Here is a 23,209-nt window from a genome sequence, read left to right as displayed (position 1 = left end):
AATGCTTATTTATATATTCTAGTGCATAGTTATTTTATATAGAATGCGGACTTATAATAATTATTTTATATAGAATATAGGCTTATTTGCATTAGGCTATTTATATTATCTAATGCACGATTATTTTAAATAAAGTGCATGATTAGTCTAAATTATCAACAGCTCTTCTCCTCAATATATATACACACGCCACCGGTACAAGCACCACTTAGCAATTAACGTAGTATGACCATGGAATACTCCTCTTCGTCTTTCCTCTTTCGCCTCGCCCTCACCTCGCTTCTCTTCCTCCTCTCCCTCCTCCTAATCACACTCCTTTCCGGACGTACTACAAACCACCGTTTACCCCCGAGTCCACGGGCTCTGCCGGTCGTCGGCCACCTCCACCTCATTAGGGCGCCGGTCCACCGAGCCTTCCACCGCCTCACCTCTCGGTACGGCCCCCTCATCCACCTCCGACTCGGATCCACCCCATGCGTCATCGCCGCCTCCCCCGACGTAGCGCGAGAGTTCCTAAAATCCAACGACGCCACCTTCTCCAACCGGCCGTTGTCGGTTGCCACCCGCGTCTTCGCCTACGACGCCGCGGGATTCGCCTTCGCCCCGTACGGCCCCTACTGGCGCTTCGTGAAACGCCTCTGCGTCTCCGACCTCCTAGCCCCCCGCACTGTTGACTTCCTTCGCCCCGTCCGCCGCGCCGAGTTGCATGCATTGGTCTACGCAGTTTTGACCAAGGCGAAACTGCGCGAGGCCGTTGACCTCACCTGGGAGCTCATCAGGTATGTCCACTCGCTATATATCTTCTTTTTAAAAAAGATTCGAAAATAGAGTGTTTGCCCTTCGATACAATTTTTATTTATTTATTTTAACTTTGGTACCATGTTAACTCACCATCTCTTTTAAAAGCTTGACCCCTGTTAAAGATCGAGTGAATTGTAATCTAATCTTTTATTTGTTACAAGAATGAGCAACGATGAGATTGTGAAGATGACAACAGGGACGACGGTAGCGATGGCGGAGGAGGTGAGGATGATGGTGAAGGATGTGGCGGAGCTGGTAGGATCATTCAACTTGGAGGACTTCGTGGGGTTGTGCAAAGGATGGGATTTGCAGGGGTTGGGGAGGAGGATAAACGAAGTACATAAGAGGTTTGATGGGTTTCTTGAGAGGATTATAAAGGTGAAGGAGAAGAAGAGGAGGAGGAAGAGAGAAGGAATTGAGGTGGTGGAGGAGGAGGTGAAGGTTTTGCTTGACATCTTGCTTGATGTGGCTGAGGACGAGAATGCTGAGTTCAAGCTGAGCAGAGAAAATATCAAAGGATTCATCCTAGTATGGCCTCTAAATCTTCTCTGTCTTTTTCGTACGTAAGCAATAAATAGAAATAGACAGCACATAATAATGTGCGTACGGCAGGTTAGCTTCAGTGGTTTCGAAGGATTTGTCGTGGGGAGAAACTTGAGCATTAAAAGCTTGTCCGAATCGAGTAGTTGGTTGTTGTATAACGATTCTTTGTCAACGTTTCCTGATGGTGCCTTTTTTTTTTAAACTATAAATACTTTTAAATTTAGATTGTTGAGATAAATATTAAAAAGAAAATTAATAATTAGATTATTGTGTAATATAAAATAGTGTAATTTTATAAAATAGTGCTCATATTTTAAAGTATAATTATTATAATATTTACCTGTTATTTTAAAATAATAAATTATATTAAAGAATTTAAATAAATAGAGAGAGAGAGAGAGAGAGATTTTTTTCTGAACTACATGGGGCTAAGGCAGTACTACCAAACAAATAACAAGAAAGAACAGGCGCCTACGAGGATCATTTTATGAAAAGATAATAATTATCATATGGTATACATAGAATTATACTTTGTCCATCACGAGACGGTGCATGATATATTTAGTTTGATATACTCATGCAGGACATTATTACTGCTGGGTCTGACTCCACCGCAGCCTCGATCGAGTGGGCCCTCGCCGAGCTCATCAACCGCCCTGAGATCCGCCGCAAGCTACAGCAAGAGCTCGACCAAGTCGTCGGCAAGCGCAGGCTCGTCGACGAGACCGACCTCCCGAACCTCCCCTACCTCCAAGCCGTCTTCAAGGAGACCATGCGGCTCCACCCCCCGGCGCCGATCCTCCAACGCCAGTCAACGAAGCACATCGAAGTCAACGGCTACGACATCCCGCAAGGCACCATCCTGTTCGTCAACATCTGGTCAATCGGGCGCGACCCGAACTACTGGGAGGATCCGCTCGAGTTCAGACCCGAGAGGTTCTTGGACTCTGACGTGGACATGAAAGGGCTGCACTTCCAGTGCATACCTTTCGGGAGCGGGAGGAGGGGATGTCCCGGAATGGGTTTGGCGTTACAGGCTGGGCCGACCACGGTGGGGGTTTTGATGCAATGCTTCGAGTGGGAGGTGGGTGGTGATGGGAAGGTGGACATGGAGGATGGGGTTGGGTTGATCAATGCGAAGGTGAAGCCTTTGGTGATCGTTCCTGTGCCTCGTCTGGATCCGTTTCCAGATATTTGAGTTCAATCTCAAGTGTAGTAGAGTTAATTTGGGTGTAACTGATGTGATATAAATAAGTTGCATGCAGCTACTACGTATAATATAATATATGCATGCATGCTTTTCTTTTTCCTGCTTCCTTTCTTAACTACTAAAAATAGCTTCAACTTTTGAACTTTTCTTTTTCGGGTTGAACTTTTTCGGGTTAATCCACCTGCAAATATACATTCACCAGCACATTGGGAGCTAGAATAACGTTCAAAAACTTCATACGAGTGACGAGAGATCTGAGCACACTACAAGTTGCGCTAATATCGAGATAAACAATACATACTGCTTGTACTGCATCTGTACGTATCAAAGCTAAGCATTTTCTTCTCACAGGCAATATGCCAGATAAAATTTGCTCTTCCTGGGTCTCCTATGTGATTAGAGGCCAGAAACAGTATGTACCTGACTGGTATTGCATAGCATGGACTCAGCATGAGGGTACAAGTCCTCCGACATAGAAGCAGGATAGAGTCTTAAATACTTTCTGCCAAGAATCTATAAGCACAAAAAGGCATTGATCACAGTATGTTAGATTGAAAACATCGATGCCCGACATTACTCTTAGGTAGATATTTCAGCCATCTAATTCACTAAGGTTATCAGTACTTCAACAGTGGAACTATGCAGCAGCTAGCTTTCTTATGCGACAAGCTACAAAATCAGCTACTTCGCCAAACTCAAACAGAGAAAAGGAAGTTATGATTTCACAAAACATCTGATGCTGACTGTCATCTAGCATTTCAACAGGCAGATTTTAGTATATATTAGTGATGTCTTTTTGTTTAGCCAAAAAGTGTACCAAAAATTTGAATGGATCTGGGCATATATAACAAGGACTAAGATTAACAATTAACCCATATATCATAAATTCTAAACTCAAAACCATTCTGATAGACCAAAACTAGAAAATGAACAAAAAAGTTAGCACAAACTATTTTAGACCCGTGAAAAAGTATGAAATTTCCAAAAGATTGGAAAGAACTTTGTATAGAGCCTCTCCTGCATATGCAATGATTCATGGTTGCTGAAAAAAAGAGAAAATGGCAGCTAGAGGTCATCTCAAAAGGCAGAGTGGCATTAAGGCAGAGCTTCTGGATGATCAACATTTATACTCGGAGAGAATTATAAACGTGAAAGGAGATTTTACGAGACAAATAATAATAGGATGGATAACAATGCAAATTTGAGTTATTAATCTATATGATGTCCTAAAGTATAGCAATTGAACAGTTTCAGCGGATGCAACCCCTCCATTATATGAAATAGTGGGAGGAAGACAGAATAATCAACAAACAATCCTAACAGAACACATGCAAAAGTAAAAAGGAAGATAAAATTCGTAGCATTATCCACATTAATCTCTTTTTCTTCAGGAAACAACTAATGCCTAAATTAGTAAATTTAATTCATCCTCATTTAAAATGATTCCAGCAATATTCTGCATGCAAGCAGATATTCCTAACAACATTTAGATGTACCTGTACTTCTTTTTGCTGATAAGATTGTGCAGGTACCTGAGCAAAAAGGTTGTGGTGAGGATCCTGATGCAGTGGTGTCACTGTACCAACTGGACCAAACCAAGCATTAAGAGATTGGAGTTCCCCACCACCAGCAAAGCAGTAATCTGGAATCATTATGTCATCTCGTAGTTCTCGTATCTGGAGAAAAAGAAAAGAAAAGAAAATCTAGTAGAACAAAAGTTCTAGTACAGGATATTGACATAAGAGATGCTAAGACATCGGGTTTATAAGAAATTAAGAACGGCAGAGACACCTGATCAAACAAGGGATGCTGGGCTAGATATGTCAAGTTGTCAGGGCAATCAGTTGACCATATCCTCTCAAGAAACTGAGAGAATGTAATCAGCTCTTGCTTCCAATCATCACATAGGTAATTCTTTCCAACCTGGAAATGTTAATAAATATTAAATTTATTTCCTTGTAGAGATCAAATTGTCTTAAAATCAAGTAAGCAACGAGACTATAATCAGGATATCACAGAAGAAGTTAAAAATAGTAATAAAATTTGAGGAGCATCTTCTGAGTTGATTAGGATATGTAATGATAATTAAGGAGACAAGCAATGCCGTTCATCTCTCGATTCATCAAAACTTCAAAAGAAAAGGGGAACAAATTTTTTGAAACATGATTTAGGCATTTAGCATCATTCAAAGTGCAAAGCACACATATGTGACTTGACATATTCAGATTACCTGGTCATTTTGATATTTGTGCAACAGATAGTTCGCTCATATTATCTTCTTTCTGTATCATAACTCTCAAACTATTGAGAAATAGTAAATATAATGTGGCAGGAAAAAAAAGAAGCTACAATTCAGGGCATGTTTATGAGAAGATAACTTCATCTTCATGGTGCTTAATTATGATTAATGAAGTAGGGTTCACCTCAACAGGGACAGTTCGATCTCCTGCAATCCTTTTCAGATATTCAATGTCCTTCCATTTTGTCCGTGCAGGCCAATGATCAAAGCACCCGCTCATTATAACTGGAGACTCACATAAAAAGTAATCACATATGAAAGTCTCCAAAGAAAGTGAAGATTGTTTCTTGATCATCTTACAGGATAAAGATCTGTCCGGCAGAACTCGAGGCATCTAATGATGAAAAAGGAGATAACAACATCATTAACATCAAGTTATCAACAACATCAGTAAAATACTCAAAAAGATGGAAGAAAAAAGTAATGTTTTGAACTGAATACAGGGCAATTTAGCATGCAATGATCCAATATCATACATGAAAATCAAGTCATTTATGATGAAAAGCAAAATTAAGAAACTCTCATAAGCTCAACCATGAAGCACCTAACACTAAGCAAATTAGCATTCAAAAAGTGAACGAAAGAGTGGATAGCAGGGGAACAAAGCCTACGATTCAAAGCAACAATGTCGCTAGATATAATTCATATACTGATGACTAATACACATATTATACTAGATCAGAAATAACAAACAGGGTTTTAAGTTTCCGGCTAAAAATTCTATAGAAATTAGTCAATCGGATACAGTACACATACCGAACTTAAATTATGCGGTGGTGGCAAATAATAGCTTAATCCAAATACGACCAAATTGATTACATCCAGTTTAGCTTAGGATCAATATCAAGTTATCAACACAAAAATCTTAACTCCATAACATTACGTACTTCCTAATTTTGTAATAGAAATCCAATCGCATATCTTGGAAAAAAAGAAACTCTTCCCTTTCTCACCTCTGGCAAATCACGATTCTTGGCAAGTCCCTCCTTCCACCTCCCGGTATATTCTTCACCGTCCGATCCCTCCCCCTCCTTTGCCGTGATCCTCTTCAACGCCGCATCGAGATCGCCGCGTAGGAGGGGGCCCCCCATGATGATCCCCAAATCGAGTATTCTTAGCGCTTCCGTCCGGTCGCCGGCACCGGCGCGGAGCTCCGCCACATGGAGGCACGCCATTGAGTAGGCTTCCCGCCATCTGTCCGACACCTCGTGCCACGGACCAGAGTGGAGTTGCTCCCAGGCCATCTCCCTCGCCGCCTCCGCCGCTCGGAGGTCGCCGCCGGCCGCCTTCTTCGCCGAGCTAACGTACGCGAAGCGTCCCTCCTCCGCTATCCTGCCCAGCAGCGCCGCTCTCTTCTCTACGTCAACCGCTGCCGCCGGCGATGCGGCGGTCGCGCCCGATTTGCCTCCCATCTGGCGCGAATTGAAAAGCGCCAATGAACATGGTGTACTAAACCGGCGAACTGATTCCCGTCACGCCATGTGAGGTTACCGTCCAACAACCCGCATCTTCTTCGTCTGTCCGTTCAAATTGGTCTATCCAAGTCCTCCTCCAGTGATGTCGTTAATATTACCGACGGTTACCATATTCGTGGGGAGAGCGGTTTATCGATTCGCGCCCGCGCCCACCGGAATCATGATCCACGTGTAACAGATAAGGGTTCCGCTCATTCCAAAAAAGATTAATAAAAACTATTCCGACCTATATTGGATTTTGATTTTTGAAACTAATTAAATCAAATTTCAAAAAAATCACTTGTGGCAGGCCCATTAAGGATGTGGTCCAAACTTGGGGCCGGAGGAGTTTGGACCACACGTATTTGGGCCTTCTCCAGACCACACGTCATTGGGAAGGTCGAGCGATCCAAGCCCAGCCCGCTTGGTCTCGAGTCGCATCGAGCTAAGGCTTTTGGCACAATAGAAACTACCATCCAAATCGTTAATACCATCTGGCCTTTTTCTATAACAACGTACATGCTGATGCATTACTTTTTTATTTTATTTTATTTTATTTTATTTACTTATTGTTTTGTCAGTTTTTAATGCAGTGAAAACAATTAAATTGTATCTATTACGACAATATGGAAACTACTCAGGTATAGACTGCAGAGGGCGTCGTCATGTTTATGTTTTACGATCGAATTCTTAAGGGCAATTTTGTAATTAGCTATCCTATAGAGCGTTTGGAGGAGGGCATACATATGCGAAAAAGACCCTATATTTTGAAAATTGTACGAACGACACGTATTAATGAAAGGATAAGAAGTATCCCGTGGACCCGTGGTTCCCATCTCTAATCAGTGGCAGAACAGGAACAGAAAGCATTTCCAGCGTTCCTAAACTACACTCTTTTATTAATTACCAGAAACCCCACCTAAAACCCTAACTCGTTACCGCATCTTATAATCCCCTGTTTCTCTCTAACCAAGCAGAGACACAAAGACTAAATTACCCCTAGAGATTAAATTGTTATTTTCACGTATCTTTCGAGAAAGCAAGCTCACGTGTAGTTTCCATAATACCCCTTCCTAAGCGAAGGGCTCTCTCCAATCATCATCATCTTACCAGGCGCCGCCCCCTTCTTCGTCTACTCTCCTCTCTTCATCTCCTTCTCGCCTCTCCTTCTCCTTCCTCGACAAACCCCAGCCTTGTTCTCAGGTTCGATTCTATTCTTTCCCTTCTAATCATCTCTCTCTCACTGTACTAGATTATAGTCTTGTCTTATACGATGCTTCTTCTATATTTGCTCGTTTATCCATGTCTCCCGAACTTGTTTGGTTTCATCCGCAATCGATCGTTCAGTTCGGAAAAAGGCTAGTCTATACTGTATCTGACTACTGGATTTGCTGTGATTTCGTTTTCGAAGCAGTTTTAGTGTTTATTGATCGGTGAAATGAGGAGTTTGATAGGACTTGTTGCTGTCTAAGCTCTTCTTTACATTTATTTCGAAGAGGAGGTTATTTCTTTTGCAAGCTGGGTTATAGTGGCTTATTTATGGCCGTTTTGGGTGTTTTTGATCGATTAAAGAGGTTGTACTTGCTTGGAAGTAGGAGAATGAGATGACTTGATTGCTTCCTCTTTAATTGAAGATGAAATGAGATATTACTATTTCTTTCTCAACTTTAGGGCTGTTATCATGTGAAAGAATGATCTTTGGGAGTTAGAATATATACATTAGTTAGCCAATTGTCTACCTTGCAATTATATTACTGAAAGGTGAAATGGACAATATGTAGGGAAGTGCTGCATGTAATGTTATTTGTGCTAACTTTTCTAGATAAATTTTCCTTCTTCATGCTGCTGTTGCTAGAACTGATAATGAGGTAGTGACTGGCAGACATTCTCCTGAGAATTTTTCGGATTTAATTTAGTGAAATTTTGGTCAAAGGATGGCTGGCAAATCTAATAAAACGAAGAATAAGGGGAGGGCATTGAATGCAAATACTCCCAAGCCAGAGTCGAAGCCGGCCGATTTGTCTGTCTCCTCAGGTGATAATGCTGGAGCTATTGAAGTTCCGAATGGTGAAGCCAATATGGTTGTAGATACTTGCAGTAAGTCTCCTATAGAAGATGGATGTGTTGATGGCAAAGCGGAGGCAACAAATCCTCCAGCAACAACATCAAAACAAGCTGAAGGTGAGCATGCTATTTATTTATTGGGTGTGATATGTTCATATCCATGACCTACTGAACTCAATAATAGTGTGGCTAATGGTCAAATGATCAAACACTGCCTGCTTATTCTATTTTTCTGCTATTTTTCTTAGCAGGGGACCTTCATCTCTATCATATTCCTGTGAAGACACAATCAGGGGAAAAGCTAGAATTACAGGTTAGCTGGTCTCATGAATGATGGTGATATTCATGGTTAATCTGTATCGTGTAGCATTCCTACTTGATTCATGTCTGCAAAGTCTTGTCTTTAGCGTTTGGATTGTTCTTTTATCAATTTCTTTATGCATCAGAACTTTTCAACTGTTCTTATGCTTTTGGGTTCGCAGCTAAGTCCAGGAGATTCAGTGATGGATGTCAGACAGTTCCTTCTTGATGCTCCTGAGACTTGCTTCTTTACTTGCTATGATCTGATTTTGCATACCAAAGATGGTTCAGCACATCACTTAGAGGATTACAATGAAATTTCTGAAGTTGCTGACATTACTACTGGTGGTTGCTCTTTGGAGATGGTTGCAGGTACGGAAAGCTTTTTTTTCTTCTTTGTTCTCCCTTTTCTAGTTGAGCTTTTTTCAGCAATGTAATTGTACTATTTGACTTCCAGCTTTATATGATGAGAGATCCATAAGGTCTCATGTTCGCCGTGCCAGGGAATTGCTTCTTTCAACTCTTAATGTCTCACTGTCAACATCATTAGCTTTGCAGCAAGAGACTACCCAACAGAAACCTGCAGGTTCGCTTCGGCATTGAATGTCCAACTATTCCAGAACACATGTTCTCCGCTTTCAAAAATTTATTTGATATTCCACGGTTTCTTTTTGAGATCTAAGAGGAAGTATCATTTGTGCAAGGCTAATGTAGTTTTGATCTCCAATTTATAGATGTTGGGAAAGCAGAAGCTCCAGAGCTTGATGGATTAGGTATTGTTGCAGATATTACTTGTTGCCTCAACAATATACTGACATCGACACCGAAGGAGATCATGTGTGTCGAAAGCATAGTTTTTTCTTCTTTCAATCCTCCTCCAAATTACAGGAGGTGGGTTCTCTCCATTTAGTTTCCTATTTTGAACTTCAACTTGTCTCGATCTTTACTTAGATGTTTAGTATAGTATGTGGTACCTGCAACTTTATTGTTTTGTATTTATGCCACTTTTAACCTATTCCACACTCTGTATAGGGGTAACATTATGTTTGATTGTTTAATAAAACAGGTATTAGGAAGCTCTTCTATGCAAGACGTAATCTATCGTATTCACAGTACTCAGAATATGTTTCAGTAAACTGACCCCAAGTTTTTGGAAAAGCATGACTACATTCATCGCAAGATCTTAGAAAACTGTTTTTTCGCCTCTGTCCACCCTGGTCTTCTGCGTCTGTGCCACCTCCTGCAACACCAAGTGAACTCTTCTTTCATATGAATAGTTACTATCACCGAGTGGACACTTGCTCAGTATCATCTAGACTGTAAATACAAATGATTCTTTTTGCCCTCCATTTTGATGGAGGCACTTTAAAATTTCCTGAAACCTGAAAGTGTATTCAGTTTGGCACAGCTGAAAGTTTGGCATTCATAATCACCCTTAGCTGACTTGCTCAATAACTCCTCATCTAGATTCTAAAGGATCATCACCAACATTTTTGTGCTTGAAAATTCTTTCGTCAGTCTTTTGCTAATTTTACCTTTGCACAGTTTGAAGGTTAGCAATTTTATCTTGATAAATATATCTATTTAGGTTGAGTGGTTATACAATCTTTTTTCTTTTGATTCTTTCTCAGGTTACTTGGAGACCTAATTTATATTGATGTGGCAACTTTAGAAGGGAATAAGTTTTGCATTACAGGAACCACAAAAGGTTTTTATGTGAACTCTAGCACAAAAGGCATACTTGATCCAAGACCATCAAAGTCTGCTTATGAGGCAAGCAGTCTAATCGGTTTGTTGCAAAAGATCAGCTCCAAGTTCAAGAAAGGTAGCACAACTTTATGGGAATACTAACTACTGTAGAAATTAGGAGCATAAATATGATACTTTATCATTGTATTTGTTAACAGTTGGATAACATTTTGAAGGTTTTCGGGAAATTTTGGATCGCAAGTCTGCTGCACACCCTTTCGAAAATGTTCAATCCTTGCTGCCACCAAATTCTTGGTTGGAAACCTACCCCATTCCAGGTAGAAATGATAATTTACCAATGTACTTGCCATGCGTATATATCTGCTTCCTTCAAAGTTCAAACTTAGTTTTTCTTGCTGAAAGCTGCATTTTAATTTTCATGTACTCATTGTTAGCTTTTGACTACATCATGTTGAGGTTGTTTTAGTTCTATATGAATCAACTATGTTTCTGTCCATATATTTTGCCCGATAGGGAAGTTGCATTCCCTGATATATACATAGTAAACTTGACCTGCTATCAGTACATGTTATAGATGGACAAGGATATTTCTGTCATTGAGTTTTCATTGAGTTAAGCATAAGCTATCATAATATTCGATCCTTGCATCATTACTATACTATGTTGATGCCTTGTGGGCTTATGCTTCTCATGCTTTCAAAGACTCCCTTTTTTTATTGTTTCATCCATTTCAAATTAGTATTTGCTATATTGTGACAAAAGGTCATTTCAGAATTCATATTCTATGCTTTCGTAGTTTCTCTCAAAGGAAATTAAATGCTTACACAAACTGCTGATTTCTAATAGATCATAAAAGGGATGCAGCTAGAGCAGAAGATGCCCTTGCACTTTCTTATGGAAGTGAGCTGATTGGCATGCAGAGAGACTGGAATGAGGAATTGCAGTCCTGCCGTGAGTTTCCTCATACTACCCTTCAGGAGAGGTATATTATTGCTCATATTTTATTTTGCACCTTTAATTGTGATAAATGTATCTTGTTTTTGGATCTAATGAAATGTATCAATCAATTGTAGGATATTGCGTGGCAGGGCTCTCTATAAAGTGTCATGCGATTTTGTTGATGCAGCAGTGAAAGGAGCAATTGGAGTTATCAGCAGATGTATACCACCTATCAATCCAACTGATCCAGAATGTTTTCATATGTGAGTGAGTCCAGAAAAGTTCATTTGCATAATGATTTGATCTCCATACTAGATTTGTGATTCATTTTCTTATAATAATCTCATTATGCAATTTCTTATCAAAATTATTTAATTTGCTTGAGAAGTTTTGGCACCAAAATGCGCAGATGAAACTATGGTAGAACTTTAGCAAGAGAAGCTTAATAGTGCTTTCTGATATTTTCTTGTTTGTCCTTGTGCGGGCTTATATCGTTTAATATATAATGTGAATCATATACTAACCAGTAGCCCCAAAAAACTGAGTCTGAAGGCCTTATGGTTCAAAGTTCGTATGCACAGTAGCTTTATTGGTATATTAAAGTATGTGCTGCATATAGAATCCAAACCTCATGTTCTGACTTCTGAGTTGCACATGCTTTAATTCAGAGGGTTAATTTGGTTAACATACCTTTTGTATTGTGTGACTTGATCTTTATTGTGCATATATTTTCGGACTAAGCTGTAAGCATCTTGGGATACTCAATACACAGTTTGGAAATGCAGTGACGACTGATGCTCTTCATACAATATTGTAGACTATTGAAGTTACTATGAATTTCTTTCTTTTGCTTTACATGTTATTCTTGTCAAAACCTTATGTGCTAGTGACCCTTTCACATGCTTTAAGGAGACCATTGTTTACTTCATCTCTTCTTTCAGGTATGTCCACAACAATATCTTCTTTAGTTTTGCTGTGGATTCTGACTTAAGTCAGATAACCGAGAATCAGGAAATGAACTCTCACCATGAAACTGAGAACTGCGAGAACAGAACCTCATCTGATTCGTTGGCAAAGACAGTCTCAGAAGGGACCTGTGGAAATTTCAGTCAATGTACATCTGCAAGTCCAAATGCTGGCCAATGTCAGGGTGTTTCAGATGTTACTTCTGATGCATCTGCTGAGGCACAGATCACTGATAGTGAGCAGGCAACTTATGCTTCTGCAAATAATGACTTGAAAGGAACCAAAGCTTACCAAGAAGCTGATGTATCTGGGCTATATAATCTTGCCATGGCTATAATTGATTACAGAGGTTATAGAGTTGTAGCCCAGGTGCTTATTTTATACCTATCTTCAATGCATTGCATTAAAATTTTTAAATGAAGTTTTGATTTTTGGCTGATTAATCTTAGGATATTATGTCCATATCCTTAGTTATTAAGTCAGCAACATAATGTTCCTTTCACTTTCCTTCAATCTCCTATTATAATATTTTCAAGAAGAAAAGACACATTATACACAGTTGCATACTATGAGAATTTTAAGAGTAATGCATCTTTCTCTTAGGTCAAAATAAAAGCATATGTAAGACAAAAAAGGCAACCCTCTTGTGTGATTTGAGTTGTAAACCAAACCGACTTCTTACATGTACTCATCATGATTGTGGACATGGGGATTTTTGAGCAATAATATAGTTCTTCATGGTTTACAGTTTGTAAAATTTTCTTGGATTGGAAACATCTTTGTAAGGTTTTGGATTATTATAATTAACATATATATCTATTAACTGATTTTGACTTGAGAGCTTTAAGGTCTCAACACTTTTAAAAGCTTTCTGAGTCAATTCTTTTTTTTTCTTTTCTTGTGTATTTATGTCCCTGTGTAAATATATACATTCAGATGAGTGTGCTTTATGTTTACTTAACATGAATAAAAGATTTGCCACATGGATCTTCAATCCTGGCAGTGTTGGTTAAAACAATCTTTCCAACCAGTAACTGTAAGCCTGAGCATTGGTTGTGGCTGTTTATCTCTCTGATTGGTCGCTATTGTTTGATTTTCTGTAGGCAATGCACAAATATGTGCCTGTTCAATAACCTCCTATAGGATGAAACATCCTGCTTTTTACCTCCTAACTTTGCCTTGTCTAGGCAATATCCTAGCATATGGTGTGGTCAATGGATGACGGTGTCCTTTGAACAAGGTGTTGCTTCAATTACTCTATGTCCATCTTCCGAACGGGTCTTGTTCCTTTTACCTTGAGCATTGAAAATTTAACTACTTCTGGAAGCATTTCAAGCCAACTCTTTTCTTAAGCATATAAAACTGAACTACTTCTTGAAGCATTTACAATTCTTTATCTTTTCTCTCTTTGCATATCTACGATATCTAATAGTTTTTCTTAGCATGCAACTAAATTAGCTTTTTCGTGTTTATTACCTGTCTCCATTGCGCTTATGTTGTTTGACAACTTATTACTGTATCCCTGTTTACTTCGTGGCTGGTATCAGTTTCTTCCATGGTTAGGTTGCTTATTTATTTTCTATTTGCAGAGCATTATTCCTGGTATCCTTCAAGGAGATAAATCTGATTCGCTTCTATATGGTTCTGTTGATAATGGCAAGAAAATTTCTTGGAACGAATCATTTCATTCAAAGGCGAGTTGCTAACTATACCTTTATAAATTCTATACATATTTTTGCATTTCGTGGATAGCATTGCAAGATTTTGAGCAGTTTATTGGTTTAAAGCATAACTTTGGAAATCTTGACATCAATAAATTGAGGAACTACAGTGGAAGTAATCTGCAGACGATGATGTCTTTACCAGTCATTGCCTTATATTAACTGTTAATTGTTATTTGTAGCAATCTTTGATACATTATGAGGTTAGTCAGGAATGAGTTAGTCCAAGTTTGTTATGAAGTCTCTCATATTCACTCAGATTGGATGCCCAAAGGTTGGCTTCAAAGGGTATTACTTGGTTTGTCTATAAAGTTTTGTCATTCAATTCATGGAAACAATCTATGATAATGGTAGTGGCTATGTGCATCTGCCCTTCAAAAAGACCACTTTGGCAGGAGATCTCAGTTTTAAAGATACACCAAATTATGAGATGTATCTGAGTGACTATTGAAATGTATGTTACAATATACCAATTGAATCTTTGTTAACGTGTGTGTGAATTTGTACACATATGTTGGTAGTGGGATCACTCATGTTCGTTTGAAAATTTTATTTCTTGTTATTTGGCTAATATCAATGTTGCCTCTGTTTTCAATAGTCATCACTGTGGGCAGCTTCTTTTATTTGCAATTTTTAGTGTGTAGGTTGTAGAGGCTGCAAAGCGACTACATCTGAAAGAACATGCTGTTTTGGATGGTTCTGACAATGCTATCAACTTAGCTGCTCCAGTGGAATGTAAAGGAATTGTTGGAAGTGATGACAGGTGACTCTTTATTGTCCTTTTTAAATTTACTTTTCATCTTATTAGGTAATGTCAGAATATTTAATCCTGCTATTGACAATCCTTATGGGATTATTATATCTTGATTTCTACATTGCTTAGAAAACTTCAACGGTTTAGGTCACTTACATTATGTGACCATTACCTTCTGATATTTGATCAGCCATCTTGGAAAACTTCAGTAACTTAAACTACCCCCTTTGGAATAGATATTTTGTAAGAAGATCATACGTTCCGTTACCTTCTGTTATGGGATCAACTTGATTATTACTAAACTTGACAGAAAAAGGGGGGAATGTTCTCTCCTAAAGAAACAGTATCCAGTTGGAGCACCACTCAAAAATTGACCTTGTTGGTAAGATGTTTTGTGAAAAAAGAAGAAAACAATAGAACTTTTTAGCAAAATGTTGGCTAGCTCAGCACAACTCATCATGTGTCTGTAATTCATATTTGATGTGCCTTTTCTTGTAAGAACTAAGCCTTGTTGCTTAATAGGTTATTTAGCATTACATATTTTATTTGTTTATCTCTTCTTGTTGTCCCCCCTTTTTGAGGTTTCTGCTGCGCTTGTAGGCATTATCTTTTGGATTTGATGAGAGTGACTCCTCGTGATGCAAATTTTATTGGGCCACAACACAGATTTTGTACATTGAGGCCTGAACTCATTGCTTCATTTTCTGAGGTGATCCTGTGCAACCACTGAAAATTATTGTGAGAAACACGATTGTATGAACCCATCCTGATTTTTTATTCTTACATCTTGAGATAGGTTGAAGCTGCAGCAAAATCCACTATGCCTAAAATTGCAGGAGAGGCGCTCAAGCATTCTGATTCTCAGAGTGTCACTACTGCTGATGTGACGGTGAATTCTGACAGTAAGGTAGTTCTGTGTTTTCCCTGTTATGCTGAGTTATGATTTTAGTTAAGCACTTGCTCTCTTGCTCTCCATTAAATTGGGATTAGAAATATATGAATCCAATGCACAACCAGTGGCTAGAGAAGTTAGAACTTTCACAAAATTTTCAGTTGATAGTTTTTTGAACTTCCACTTTAGGATTATAGTTATAAATGGAGGATCAATTTCCAATGTTGATGGAGTTCTGTCGTCCCCATCATGTTGCATGCAGCAACTTTTGGCCTGTTCTAGGTTAACTAGAATATGTTAATAGGAAAGTCAAGAAAGTATCATGTGTAACCTCCAAACTGCAATTTCTTGTTCTGCAATGCCAAGGTACCTCACTATTGACAATGATGTGAAAATATATCATGTATCTTGTGCATAAGGATGTTTGTTTTAGTCGATAATTCTCCATGTAATTACAGGATGCTGCTGTAGAAGTGCTTGCAAAAGCTGGTGAAAACTGTACCCCCACAACTGATAGACATGATAGCTCATGTACAGAGATTCTTTTCAACCCAAATGTCTTCACAGAGTTCAAGTTGGCAGGCAGTCAAGAGGTAAACTGTGTAGTTTGGGATGTTATATATGCTTTATTTGTGACAATCAGTTGCAACATTATCATCATCAGTTTCCCTAATCTAATTTTCCTCTGCTCTCCATTCTTAGGAGATTGCTTCAGATGAAGCACTTGTGAGGAAGGCTGGCTTATATCTCTTAGATGTGGTTCTCCCAAAGTTTGCTCAAGATCTCTGCTCTCTTGAGGTCTCACCCATGGATGGCCAAACATTAACTGATGCTCTCCATGGTCATGGGATCAATGTTCGGTATCTTGGAAAAGTAAGCCTTTTCTGTGCTTATTTTAGATCTTTTCTACATGTTCGGCAGCTTATTCTAACTCTCATTCCTTTTCTCAGGTTGCTGACATGGTCAAACATTTACCACATCTGTGGGACTTATGTTCTACCGAGATTGTTATTAGGTCCGCAAAACATATCATAAAGGTGACTCTTACTAGCATATCACTTAGTACACAATCCTATCCAATATTCAAAATCTTTTTATCCTCTGTTATATACTTATATATGAACCATAGCCATTATACTAGATTTTCCATTCCATTCAATTTTGGTTACAAAGTCCTCAGAATGAGAGAATATCTGCCACCAGTTGTAACTTTGATGTATTTGACTATTTGTATTAGTCATTAGATATAACCATAAAGGTGTATTATGCCAGTACTCTATCAGAGTGGCAAAGCAATTGCAACTTCAAAGCAATATCAATTTGGTTACATGAATTCCCTGTTAACAGTAGTCAAATTTTGCTACCAGAGTGATCTTTAGTCCATGATAATTTGTGTATGCTACTGTAGTCAAGCATCATATATAATTTACGAACACTTTAAAAATGAAATTGAACTTTTGAAGGGCTTGTTTCTTGTATATTTATGTCTACACATAACAAGTTACTCTATTAATCAAATTTGTGACTAACCTACCTGCACACAATCAGAATGACCGTAAATTTCTCCTTCCTTGTCAGGATATACTAAGGGAAAGCCTGGATCATGATGTTGGACCAGCCATTGCTCATTTCTTAAATTGTTTTGTGGGGAACATATTACCTGTTGGCACAAAAGGTGGTGCTAACGGTGCGCAGTCAAAAGGTCTGAAGAAGGTAATGTGTCTTTTTTCCTTGTTCCCTGTTAGAGGGCATCTTTTTTCTATTTTTGTATTTATCTCCAATATTTATATGCAAGCATGTGTAATGAATCTGTGTTTCATGATTTCATCTGCTTGTTCTCTGTTTTTCTTTCCTTGTTTTAAATAAGAAAATCAGGTTGAACTTGTATCTGCTTGTTTCTTTGTTTTTCGTTCCTCATCTTCCTAAACAAGAAAATCAGGTAGAACTTGTGCCTTGGAGCGACACCACTTACAATAGAAACAAGAGAAAAAAAAAATCTCTGCAGTGCTTCTGGCCTTAGCTGGAGGAAACCAGAATGATGTTGTCATTTTGTATTGTGTCTCTTATGTCAGTAGACACGATGTACTGCTGTGATCCTAAACTTTCCAAATTCGGTTATTAATGTAGTAAGCTATATCTATTTCTTAAGTAGGAGTTTTTCTGATGCTTCAATAACCTTTTCACATGCGTCATTTTTTAGGGGCAAGAAAATTTTCAGATTCATAAATCTCAGAAGGGGCAAATGAGGTGGAGCCATGGTGCGTCTGCAAGGAAAGGGCTCTCGACACATATCCATTTAACCTCAAATGGAGTTTGGTCTAACATTCAGGAATTTGCAAGATCTAAATATCAGGTATTGAACATCATGTTGCTGCTTTTCTCAAAATCTTTATATCTATCTGAACATTCTTTGTTCCATTGGTTTCTTGAATTTAGTTTGAAGTACCAGATGATGCAAGGCTGCGGGTAAAGAAGGTTGCAGTAATCCGTAATCTGTGCCAAAAGGTAAATTTGATATTTTCTGCGACTGAAATTCATTGTTATACATATGTTTGATTATAGAGGACTCCTCAAATTTATCATTTTCTGACACAAACGATTGTGTGGTGCTGTTTTACTTTAATATAATTTTTATGCCTATTTTGGGCATAACTGTACTATGTTTTTTCTTAAGTACTATTTTCAAGTTCTGTGAATTGACGATACATGTATATTCATGTATCTCTTCCCAGACCCCACATCTGCGAAAGCCTTGTGGATTGGGGTGCTCTTACATAGTGTGTTCTATGTTGTCTATTTTACTAGAGCTTCTTGTACTTCATGGTGACATTTCCAAATTTTATATCTGAAACTTTGTATCGTGCATACTGTATGCCTCGCAGATAGGAGCATCAGTTGCTGCAAGGAAGTACGATCTTGATGTGGCAGCACCTTTTCAAGCTTCAGATATTTTGAACCTTCAACCAGTTGTGAAGCACTCTGTTCCAGTATGTTCAGAAGCAAGGAGTCTTATGGAAGCTGGGAAAGCTCGACTTGCTGAGGTCATCTAAATGATAGAATTTGCTGGTCAATTTTTTGTGCCAAATTAATTTGACAGATTTGGTTCAATAATATTTTTTAATGCTTCTATTCCAGGGAGTGCTAAATGAAGCCTACACATTGTTTTCTGAAGCATTTTCACTGCTTCAACAAGTAAGCTATACTAAATCCATCTCCCAGTGGGACATCATCTGAATTTTCTTACATTTTCTTGGTCGTCTATGGACTGCAGATTACAGGTCCTATGCACAGGGATGTTGCTAACTGTTGTCGGTATGTCATTAATCTTATTTGCATCCATTTGAGAAAATATTACCTTATGAACAAGTCGTCATATATAGGTAGTAAGATATCGTCTGTATACATTATGTATGTGATTTGACTTCGTACAAGTATGTAAATATGGAATGTCCATGTTGTAGTAAATCTGTTTCGATGAAAAAACTGTGGTTATATTAACATGGCAAAGCAATTAAATTAATATAAGTAGATTTGTAAGAAATATAACATAACGAAGGATGTAGCAATCTGTACTGATTGAACTTTTCTGAGACATGACTGATTTAGTTCATTTTCTTCTCTAAGTGCTCTACATCTGTAGATGGGAATTTTGCTTGTGCTGGTTTCTTTAAGTTGATGTTTCTCATTGTTGTTCCTTGTCTCAGATATCTTGCTACGGTTCTATATCATGCTGGTGACATGGCAGGAGCAATTGTGCAACAACACAAAGAACTTATCATAAATGAGCGATGTCTTGGTTTAGATCACCCTGATACTGCTCACAGGCATCAATCTGCTGTCTTTTCTTATGCAACTCATTTCTTAACAATCCATATATTCCGATCCCATTTTGACAAAATTGCTATTTATTTTCATCCAGTTATGGTAATATGGCCTTGTTCTATCATGCCCTCAATCAAACTGAACTTGCTCTGCGTCACATGTCTCGGACGTTGCTCTTGCTAAGTTTGTCATCAGGACCTGATCATCCTGATGTTGCAGCAACTTTCATAAATATAGCTATGATGTACCAGGATGTTGGCAATATGAACACAGCACTTAGATATCTGCAAGAAGCACTTAAAACAAATGAGCGACTTCTTGGAGCGGAACATATTCAAACTGCAGTTTGCTATCATGCTCTTGCCATTGCATTCAACTGTATGGGTGCCTACAAACTTTCCATTCAGGCAAGGATAAACTTAGAGAAAGTGTTATCATTATACTATGTGAACGAGACAAGTTCAATATGCTAATGACTGTGTTTCTTATATCAGCACGAAAAGAAGACTTACGATATATTGGTCAAGCAATTAGGGGAGGAAGATTCAAGAACAAGAGATTCAGAAAATTGGATAAAGACGTTTAAAATGCGTGAGCAGCAGGTATGCTCAAGTTTAGTATGCATAATAAAAAGAAATCAAAGGGGTTTGTTTCTTAAATTCTAAAGAGGGAATTACTATTGTTCAACAAGGGTGTGAATAAGTAGTCAAATGAAGATATTTATTAAGATAATATTTGTGAAATTCCTGCTAATAATGAAAAAATAAACAGTATCTAGCAAGCAGTTGATGTAGAAAAACTTTGAACATAGTAAACAGAAGTTCAAGAATCTTTTGTAGGTACTGATAGGATTATAAATAGCTCAGTTTTTGTATTTCTGTTGATAAAATCATGTTCCTCTGCTATCATTTATGACTTTATCAGAAAATATGAAACTACGAATATAGCAAACGAGAGCAGTATGAATTATCAAGATTGGGATGTCCAAGTGCTACTGGCAATTTGTGCATCAACTGTTTCCCCAATGCTTACCAATTCTACATTTTGATTCTTGTGCTTTGGTTCTTGTGGAAAATGTTCTCCATTTGTGGTTTCAGAAATTTCCTATCTTTCTATCAAATCTTAGCCTTCATATATATATATATATATATATATATATATTCTATTATTGATCTAATTCTTGTCTGAATTGAATTGCGTAATAGGACTCTCATTTTAGTCCTTCAATATGATTTATTTGCTTTTAGAAATTGCTGGTACTCTCTTTTTAGTCTTTCAATCTGATTTGTTGCCTTTAAGAAATTGCCTAAAAGGGTACTTATCAATAGCAATTTTACAGTTATAGTCTGTCATTTTGTTATGTACATTTTGCTGTTGATGTTGTAACATTATTAATTTTCTGAGGCAGGTCAACACACAGAAGCAGAAAGGGCAGGCAGTCAATTCAACTTCTGCACTAAAGGCTATTGATATGTTAAAGGTTTGTTAAAGTATTATATTTATTATAACAAATTTTAATGTATTGTCATATGGTGCAGTTGATTAATTTCCACGTAGGGCTTTAGATCAATCTAGCTACACCTAGTATGTTCTAATGACCTCTTTTTCATTTGAGATTGAAGGAAATACTTCATGAAAAATTACCTATCAAGGTATCAGTGCTCCTGTGACATAAGCATGCTAGAGAACCTTGCATTTTTTTAAATGGCAACCATGTCATGTCTAGGGAAACAGAGACGTTGAGAATTATAGTTCTGTGCATAGTGATGACTCCAGAAACTCAGCCAAATTGGTTGATGACATGGTTTTGAATACCCTCACTGTGAATCCCTACTTTGGTATTATCAAAAGAGGCTTCTCAGTCAATCACTATCAAGGTGGATATGAACAACTCTCTTATAATTTTTGTACTGAGGTAATATTTGTATGTATTGGGTAATAAGGATGGGCACCTTGATCGACATGATCTGTGCAAACAAATCTGAAATTTAATTGTTCAAAAGGAGAAATGTTACATTTGATACCTTGCATTTAAAGATACTTTTCATAAATGAAATGCTTCACCTAAAACCTCTGCTAGATGCTGTAACTTTGACGTGGACATCGTGATATAATCTTACTCAATTTGTTAGCATTTTCATTGAGGGGTTCTTTCTATGGAGGTAGGCGCAATGTAATTGTAATGCTTTTCTTTGACAGGCTCATCCTGACTTAGTACAGGCATTTCAAGCTGCAACAGTAGGGTCTGGAACTGCCAGTGCAACAGCAGTCAACAGATCACTCAATGCAGCTGTGGTTGGTGAGGGTCTTCCTCGTGGAAGAGGAGTTGATGAACGAGCTGCTCGTGCAGCTGCAGAAGTCCGGAGAAAAGCTGCAGCAAGAGGCCTTCTGTCACGTCAGAATGCTCCTGTCAATTCTCCATCCTCACTCACTCAACTTCTCAATATCATCAACTCCAACATTATTAATGCTGAAGCACCAGGAAATAAAGCTAGCGAAGCAAAGGGCAAACCGAGCAGTGACCCTACCCCGAATGGTACTACAGCTGATGCCAAGGATGCCAATGGGCCAGCCGAGAAATGTGAAGATAAGGCACCTGTAGGACTAGGGGCTTCGCTAGGTTCTTTGGAATCCAAGAAGCAAAAATCAAAACCAAAAGTGACAGCATGAGAAAACATTAATGTGGTAAATTACAATAATGGGTTCTACCCGATTTGGCACAATAGCCTGCAGTTTTGATGTGAAGGTGATTTTTTAAAGGATCTTGCTGCATATTTTTTTCTCGTCTTACTGGGAGGAAGTATTTGTGATACTAACTGGTGAGCGATAGTTTTTGTTAGATTTTATAGGATTGCATCCGCTTATAAACAGAGATGCTGTAACTTTGTTAGGTTTCTCTATGAGAGGGACACCATGGTCGTATAAAACTTTGTGGATGATCAAACTATGGTGTTGAATTAAATTAAGTTGTTTGGCCCTTTAGAGTTAACAATGGGGCGTGCAGTATAAAGATCTCCACTTTCTTTTCAACAGGTTACAGTTTCTTTCATGTCGTGTATTTTCTGGAACGTTATTAACGGAAGTTCCGTTTGTGATCTAAGTTTAAATCGAGCGGATAGAATTATTTGTACTGTATTGATTGCTGGGCAGAATATTTGACGTTAATCCAAGTTGAAATAGGCTAATCATCTGCAGATAATCAGAAAAGGTAGGCAGAGGTGAAAGATTTGGGTTGCTGCTGCTGTAGTTGGTCTGTTTGGCTTTTAAAGAACAAAACTTTTCAGAACAAAACCAAAGATTGAAAGAATATCATTTCTAGCGTTAAGACCTTGTTCTTATGTTCGGCAGGTATTCAGAAAGAGAAAACAAGAAGCAAAACGTAAGAGTTATACATAGAGGTGATGAGAGGAAATCCTGTAATTCTGTATGAAGATTGATATTTTATAGTTTGTCACTTTGTTGTCTATCTTTACTCCGGGTGTAAAATGCTTGTCTAATGTCTGCTGGCCTCTTGTGAACTGCTGTGATTTTGTAATACCTTACTAATGAAACAGGATCATGTCGTTTATAAAAAAAAAAAAACTATCTGCCAGTTTCCGCCCTTCCGTGGATGTCAATCAAAATTGCGATGCATCATTAACTACAAACAAGAGGATAGTTCCTTGAGTGGGTTGTACCAAAACATCAATTGCAATTCAGAAACTAGCATCACATAAGACATCAGCATGAAAATG

General features: G+C 38.2%; 3 protein-coding genes across 6 annotated transcripts; 2 read left to right on the top strand and 1 right to left on the bottom strand.

Annotated features, from left to right (window-relative positions):
• The first annotated feature begins 121 nt into the window (after positions 1 to 121).
• On the top strand, positions 122 to 2,654 carry LOC140799680 (cytochrome P450 93G1-like). The gene is made up of 3 exons (XM_073154101.1): positions 122 to 779; positions 963 to 1,329; positions 1,928 to 2,654. Exons 1-3 carry the CDS (start codon positions 226 to 228, stop codon positions 2,540 to 2,542), a joined length of 1,536 nt encoding a protein of 511 aa, XP_073010202.1. The 5' UTR covers positions 122 to 225; the 3' UTR covers positions 2,543 to 2,654.
• Positions 2,655 to 2,697: 43 nt separating this feature from the next.
• LOC140799681 (lysine-specific demethylase JMJ30-like) lies at positions 2,698 to 6,526 on the bottom strand. 3 transcript variants are annotated; one of them, XM_073154103.1, is made up of 6 exons: positions 5,807 to 6,514; positions 4,978 to 5,187; positions 4,346 to 4,477; positions 4,087 to 4,230; positions 2,975 to 3,067; positions 2,698 to 2,735 (listed from the first exon to the last, which is right to left on the bottom strand). In XM_073154103.1, exons 1-6 carry the CDS (start codon positions 6,263 to 6,265, stop codon positions 2,727 to 2,729), a joined length of 1,047 nt encoding a protein of 348 aa, XP_073010204.1. In that variant the 5' UTR covers positions 6,266 to 6,514; the 3' UTR covers positions 2,698 to 2,726. The 3 variants fall into 3 exon arrangements, with proteins under 3 accessions (XP_073010204.1, XP_073010205.1, XP_073010203.1); XM_073154104.1 differs by lacking the exon at positions 2,698 to 2,735 and having other exon boundaries at positions 2,769 to 3,067; positions 4,978 to 5,078; positions 5,154 to 5,187; positions 5,807 to 6,526; XM_073154102.1 differs by lacking the exon at positions 2,698 to 2,735 and having other exon boundaries at positions 2,769 to 3,067.
• Positions 6,527 to 7,375: 849 nt separating this feature from the next.
• LOC140800316 (clustered mitochondria protein) lies at positions 7,376 to 22,505 on the top strand. Of its 2 annotated transcripts, none has more exons than XM_073155038.1 (29): positions 7,376 to 7,510; positions 8,241 to 8,488; positions 8,623 to 8,684; positions 8,854 to 9,043; positions 9,129 to 9,257; positions 9,406 to 9,562; positions 10,303 to 10,496; positions 10,597 to 10,698; positions 11,228 to 11,363; positions 11,455 to 11,583; positions 12,262 to 12,655; positions 13,876 to 13,980; positions 14,652 to 14,770; positions 15,362 to 15,470; positions 15,558 to 15,668; positions 16,112 to 16,246; positions 16,356 to 16,526; positions 16,604 to 16,690; positions 17,232 to 17,366; positions 17,854 to 18,006; positions 18,090 to 18,158; positions 18,536 to 18,694; positions 18,789 to 18,845; positions 18,925 to 18,965; positions 19,358 to 19,477; positions 19,573 to 19,882; positions 19,970 to 20,077; positions 20,884 to 20,955; positions 21,675 to 22,505. In XM_073155038.1, exons 2-29 carry the CDS (start codon positions 8,242 to 8,244, stop codon positions 22,143 to 22,145), a joined length of 4,272 nt encoding a protein of 1,423 aa, XP_073011139.1. In that variant the 5' UTR covers positions 7,376 to 7,510; position 8,241; the 3' UTR covers positions 22,146 to 22,505. The 2 variants fall into 2 exon arrangements, with proteins under 2 accessions (XP_073011139.1, XP_073011138.1); XM_073155037.1 differs by having other exon boundaries at positions 7,378 to 7,510; positions 8,224 to 8,488; positions 8,620 to 8,684.
• The last annotated feature ends 704 nt before the right edge of the window (positions 22,506 to 23,209 follow it).

The sequence above is a fragment of the Typha latifolia genome, chromosome 13, assembly GCF_019914945.1.
Source record: "Typha latifolia isolate L0001 chromosome 13, TyphaL0001v2, whole genome shotgun sequence".
Lineage (NCBI taxonomy): Eukaryota > Viridiplantae > Streptophyta > Magnoliopsida > Poales > Typhaceae > Typha > Typha latifolia.
Note: the sequence above shows the minus strand (reverse complement) of the source record. Positions and strands in the feature narration are given on the sequence as shown.

Coding starts and splice junctions, on each gene's coding strand:
- LOC140800316 (XM_073155037.1), top strand. CDS start 8,242: ATGGCTGGCAAATCTAATAAAACGAAGAATAAGGGGAGGGCATTGAAT. Junction 8,685..8,853: donor GGGAAAAGCTAGAATTACAG/GTTAGCTGGTCT, acceptor TTGGGTTCGCAG/CTAAGTCCAGGAGATTCAGT. Junction 14,771..15,361: donor ATTGTTGGAAGTGATGACAG/GTGACTCTTTAT, acceptor CTGCGCTTGTAG/GCATTATCTTTTGGATTTGA.
- LOC140799680 (XM_073154101.1), top strand. CDS start 226: ATGACCATGGAATACTCCTCTTCGTCTTTCCTCTTTCGCCTCGCCCTC. Junction 780..962: donor CTCACCTGGGAGCTCATCAG/GTATGTCCACTC, acceptor ATTTGTTACAAG/AATGAGCAACGATGAGATTG. Junction 1,330..1,927: donor ATATCAAAGGATTCATCCTA/GTATGGCCTCTA, acceptor ATACTCATGCAG/GACATTATTACTGCTGGGTC.
- LOC140799681 (XM_073154102.1), bottom strand. CDS start 6,265: ATGGGAGGCAAATCGGGCGCGACCGCCGCATCGCCGGCGGCAGCGGTT. Junction 5,188..5,806: donor AGAATCGTGATTTGCCAGAG/GTGAGAAAGGGA, acceptor TTTCATCATTAG/ATGCCTCGAGTTCTGCCGGA. Junction 4,478..4,977: donor ATCGAACTGTCCCTGTTGAG/GTGAACCCTACT, acceptor TAACATTTCCAG/GTTGGAAAGAATTACCTATG.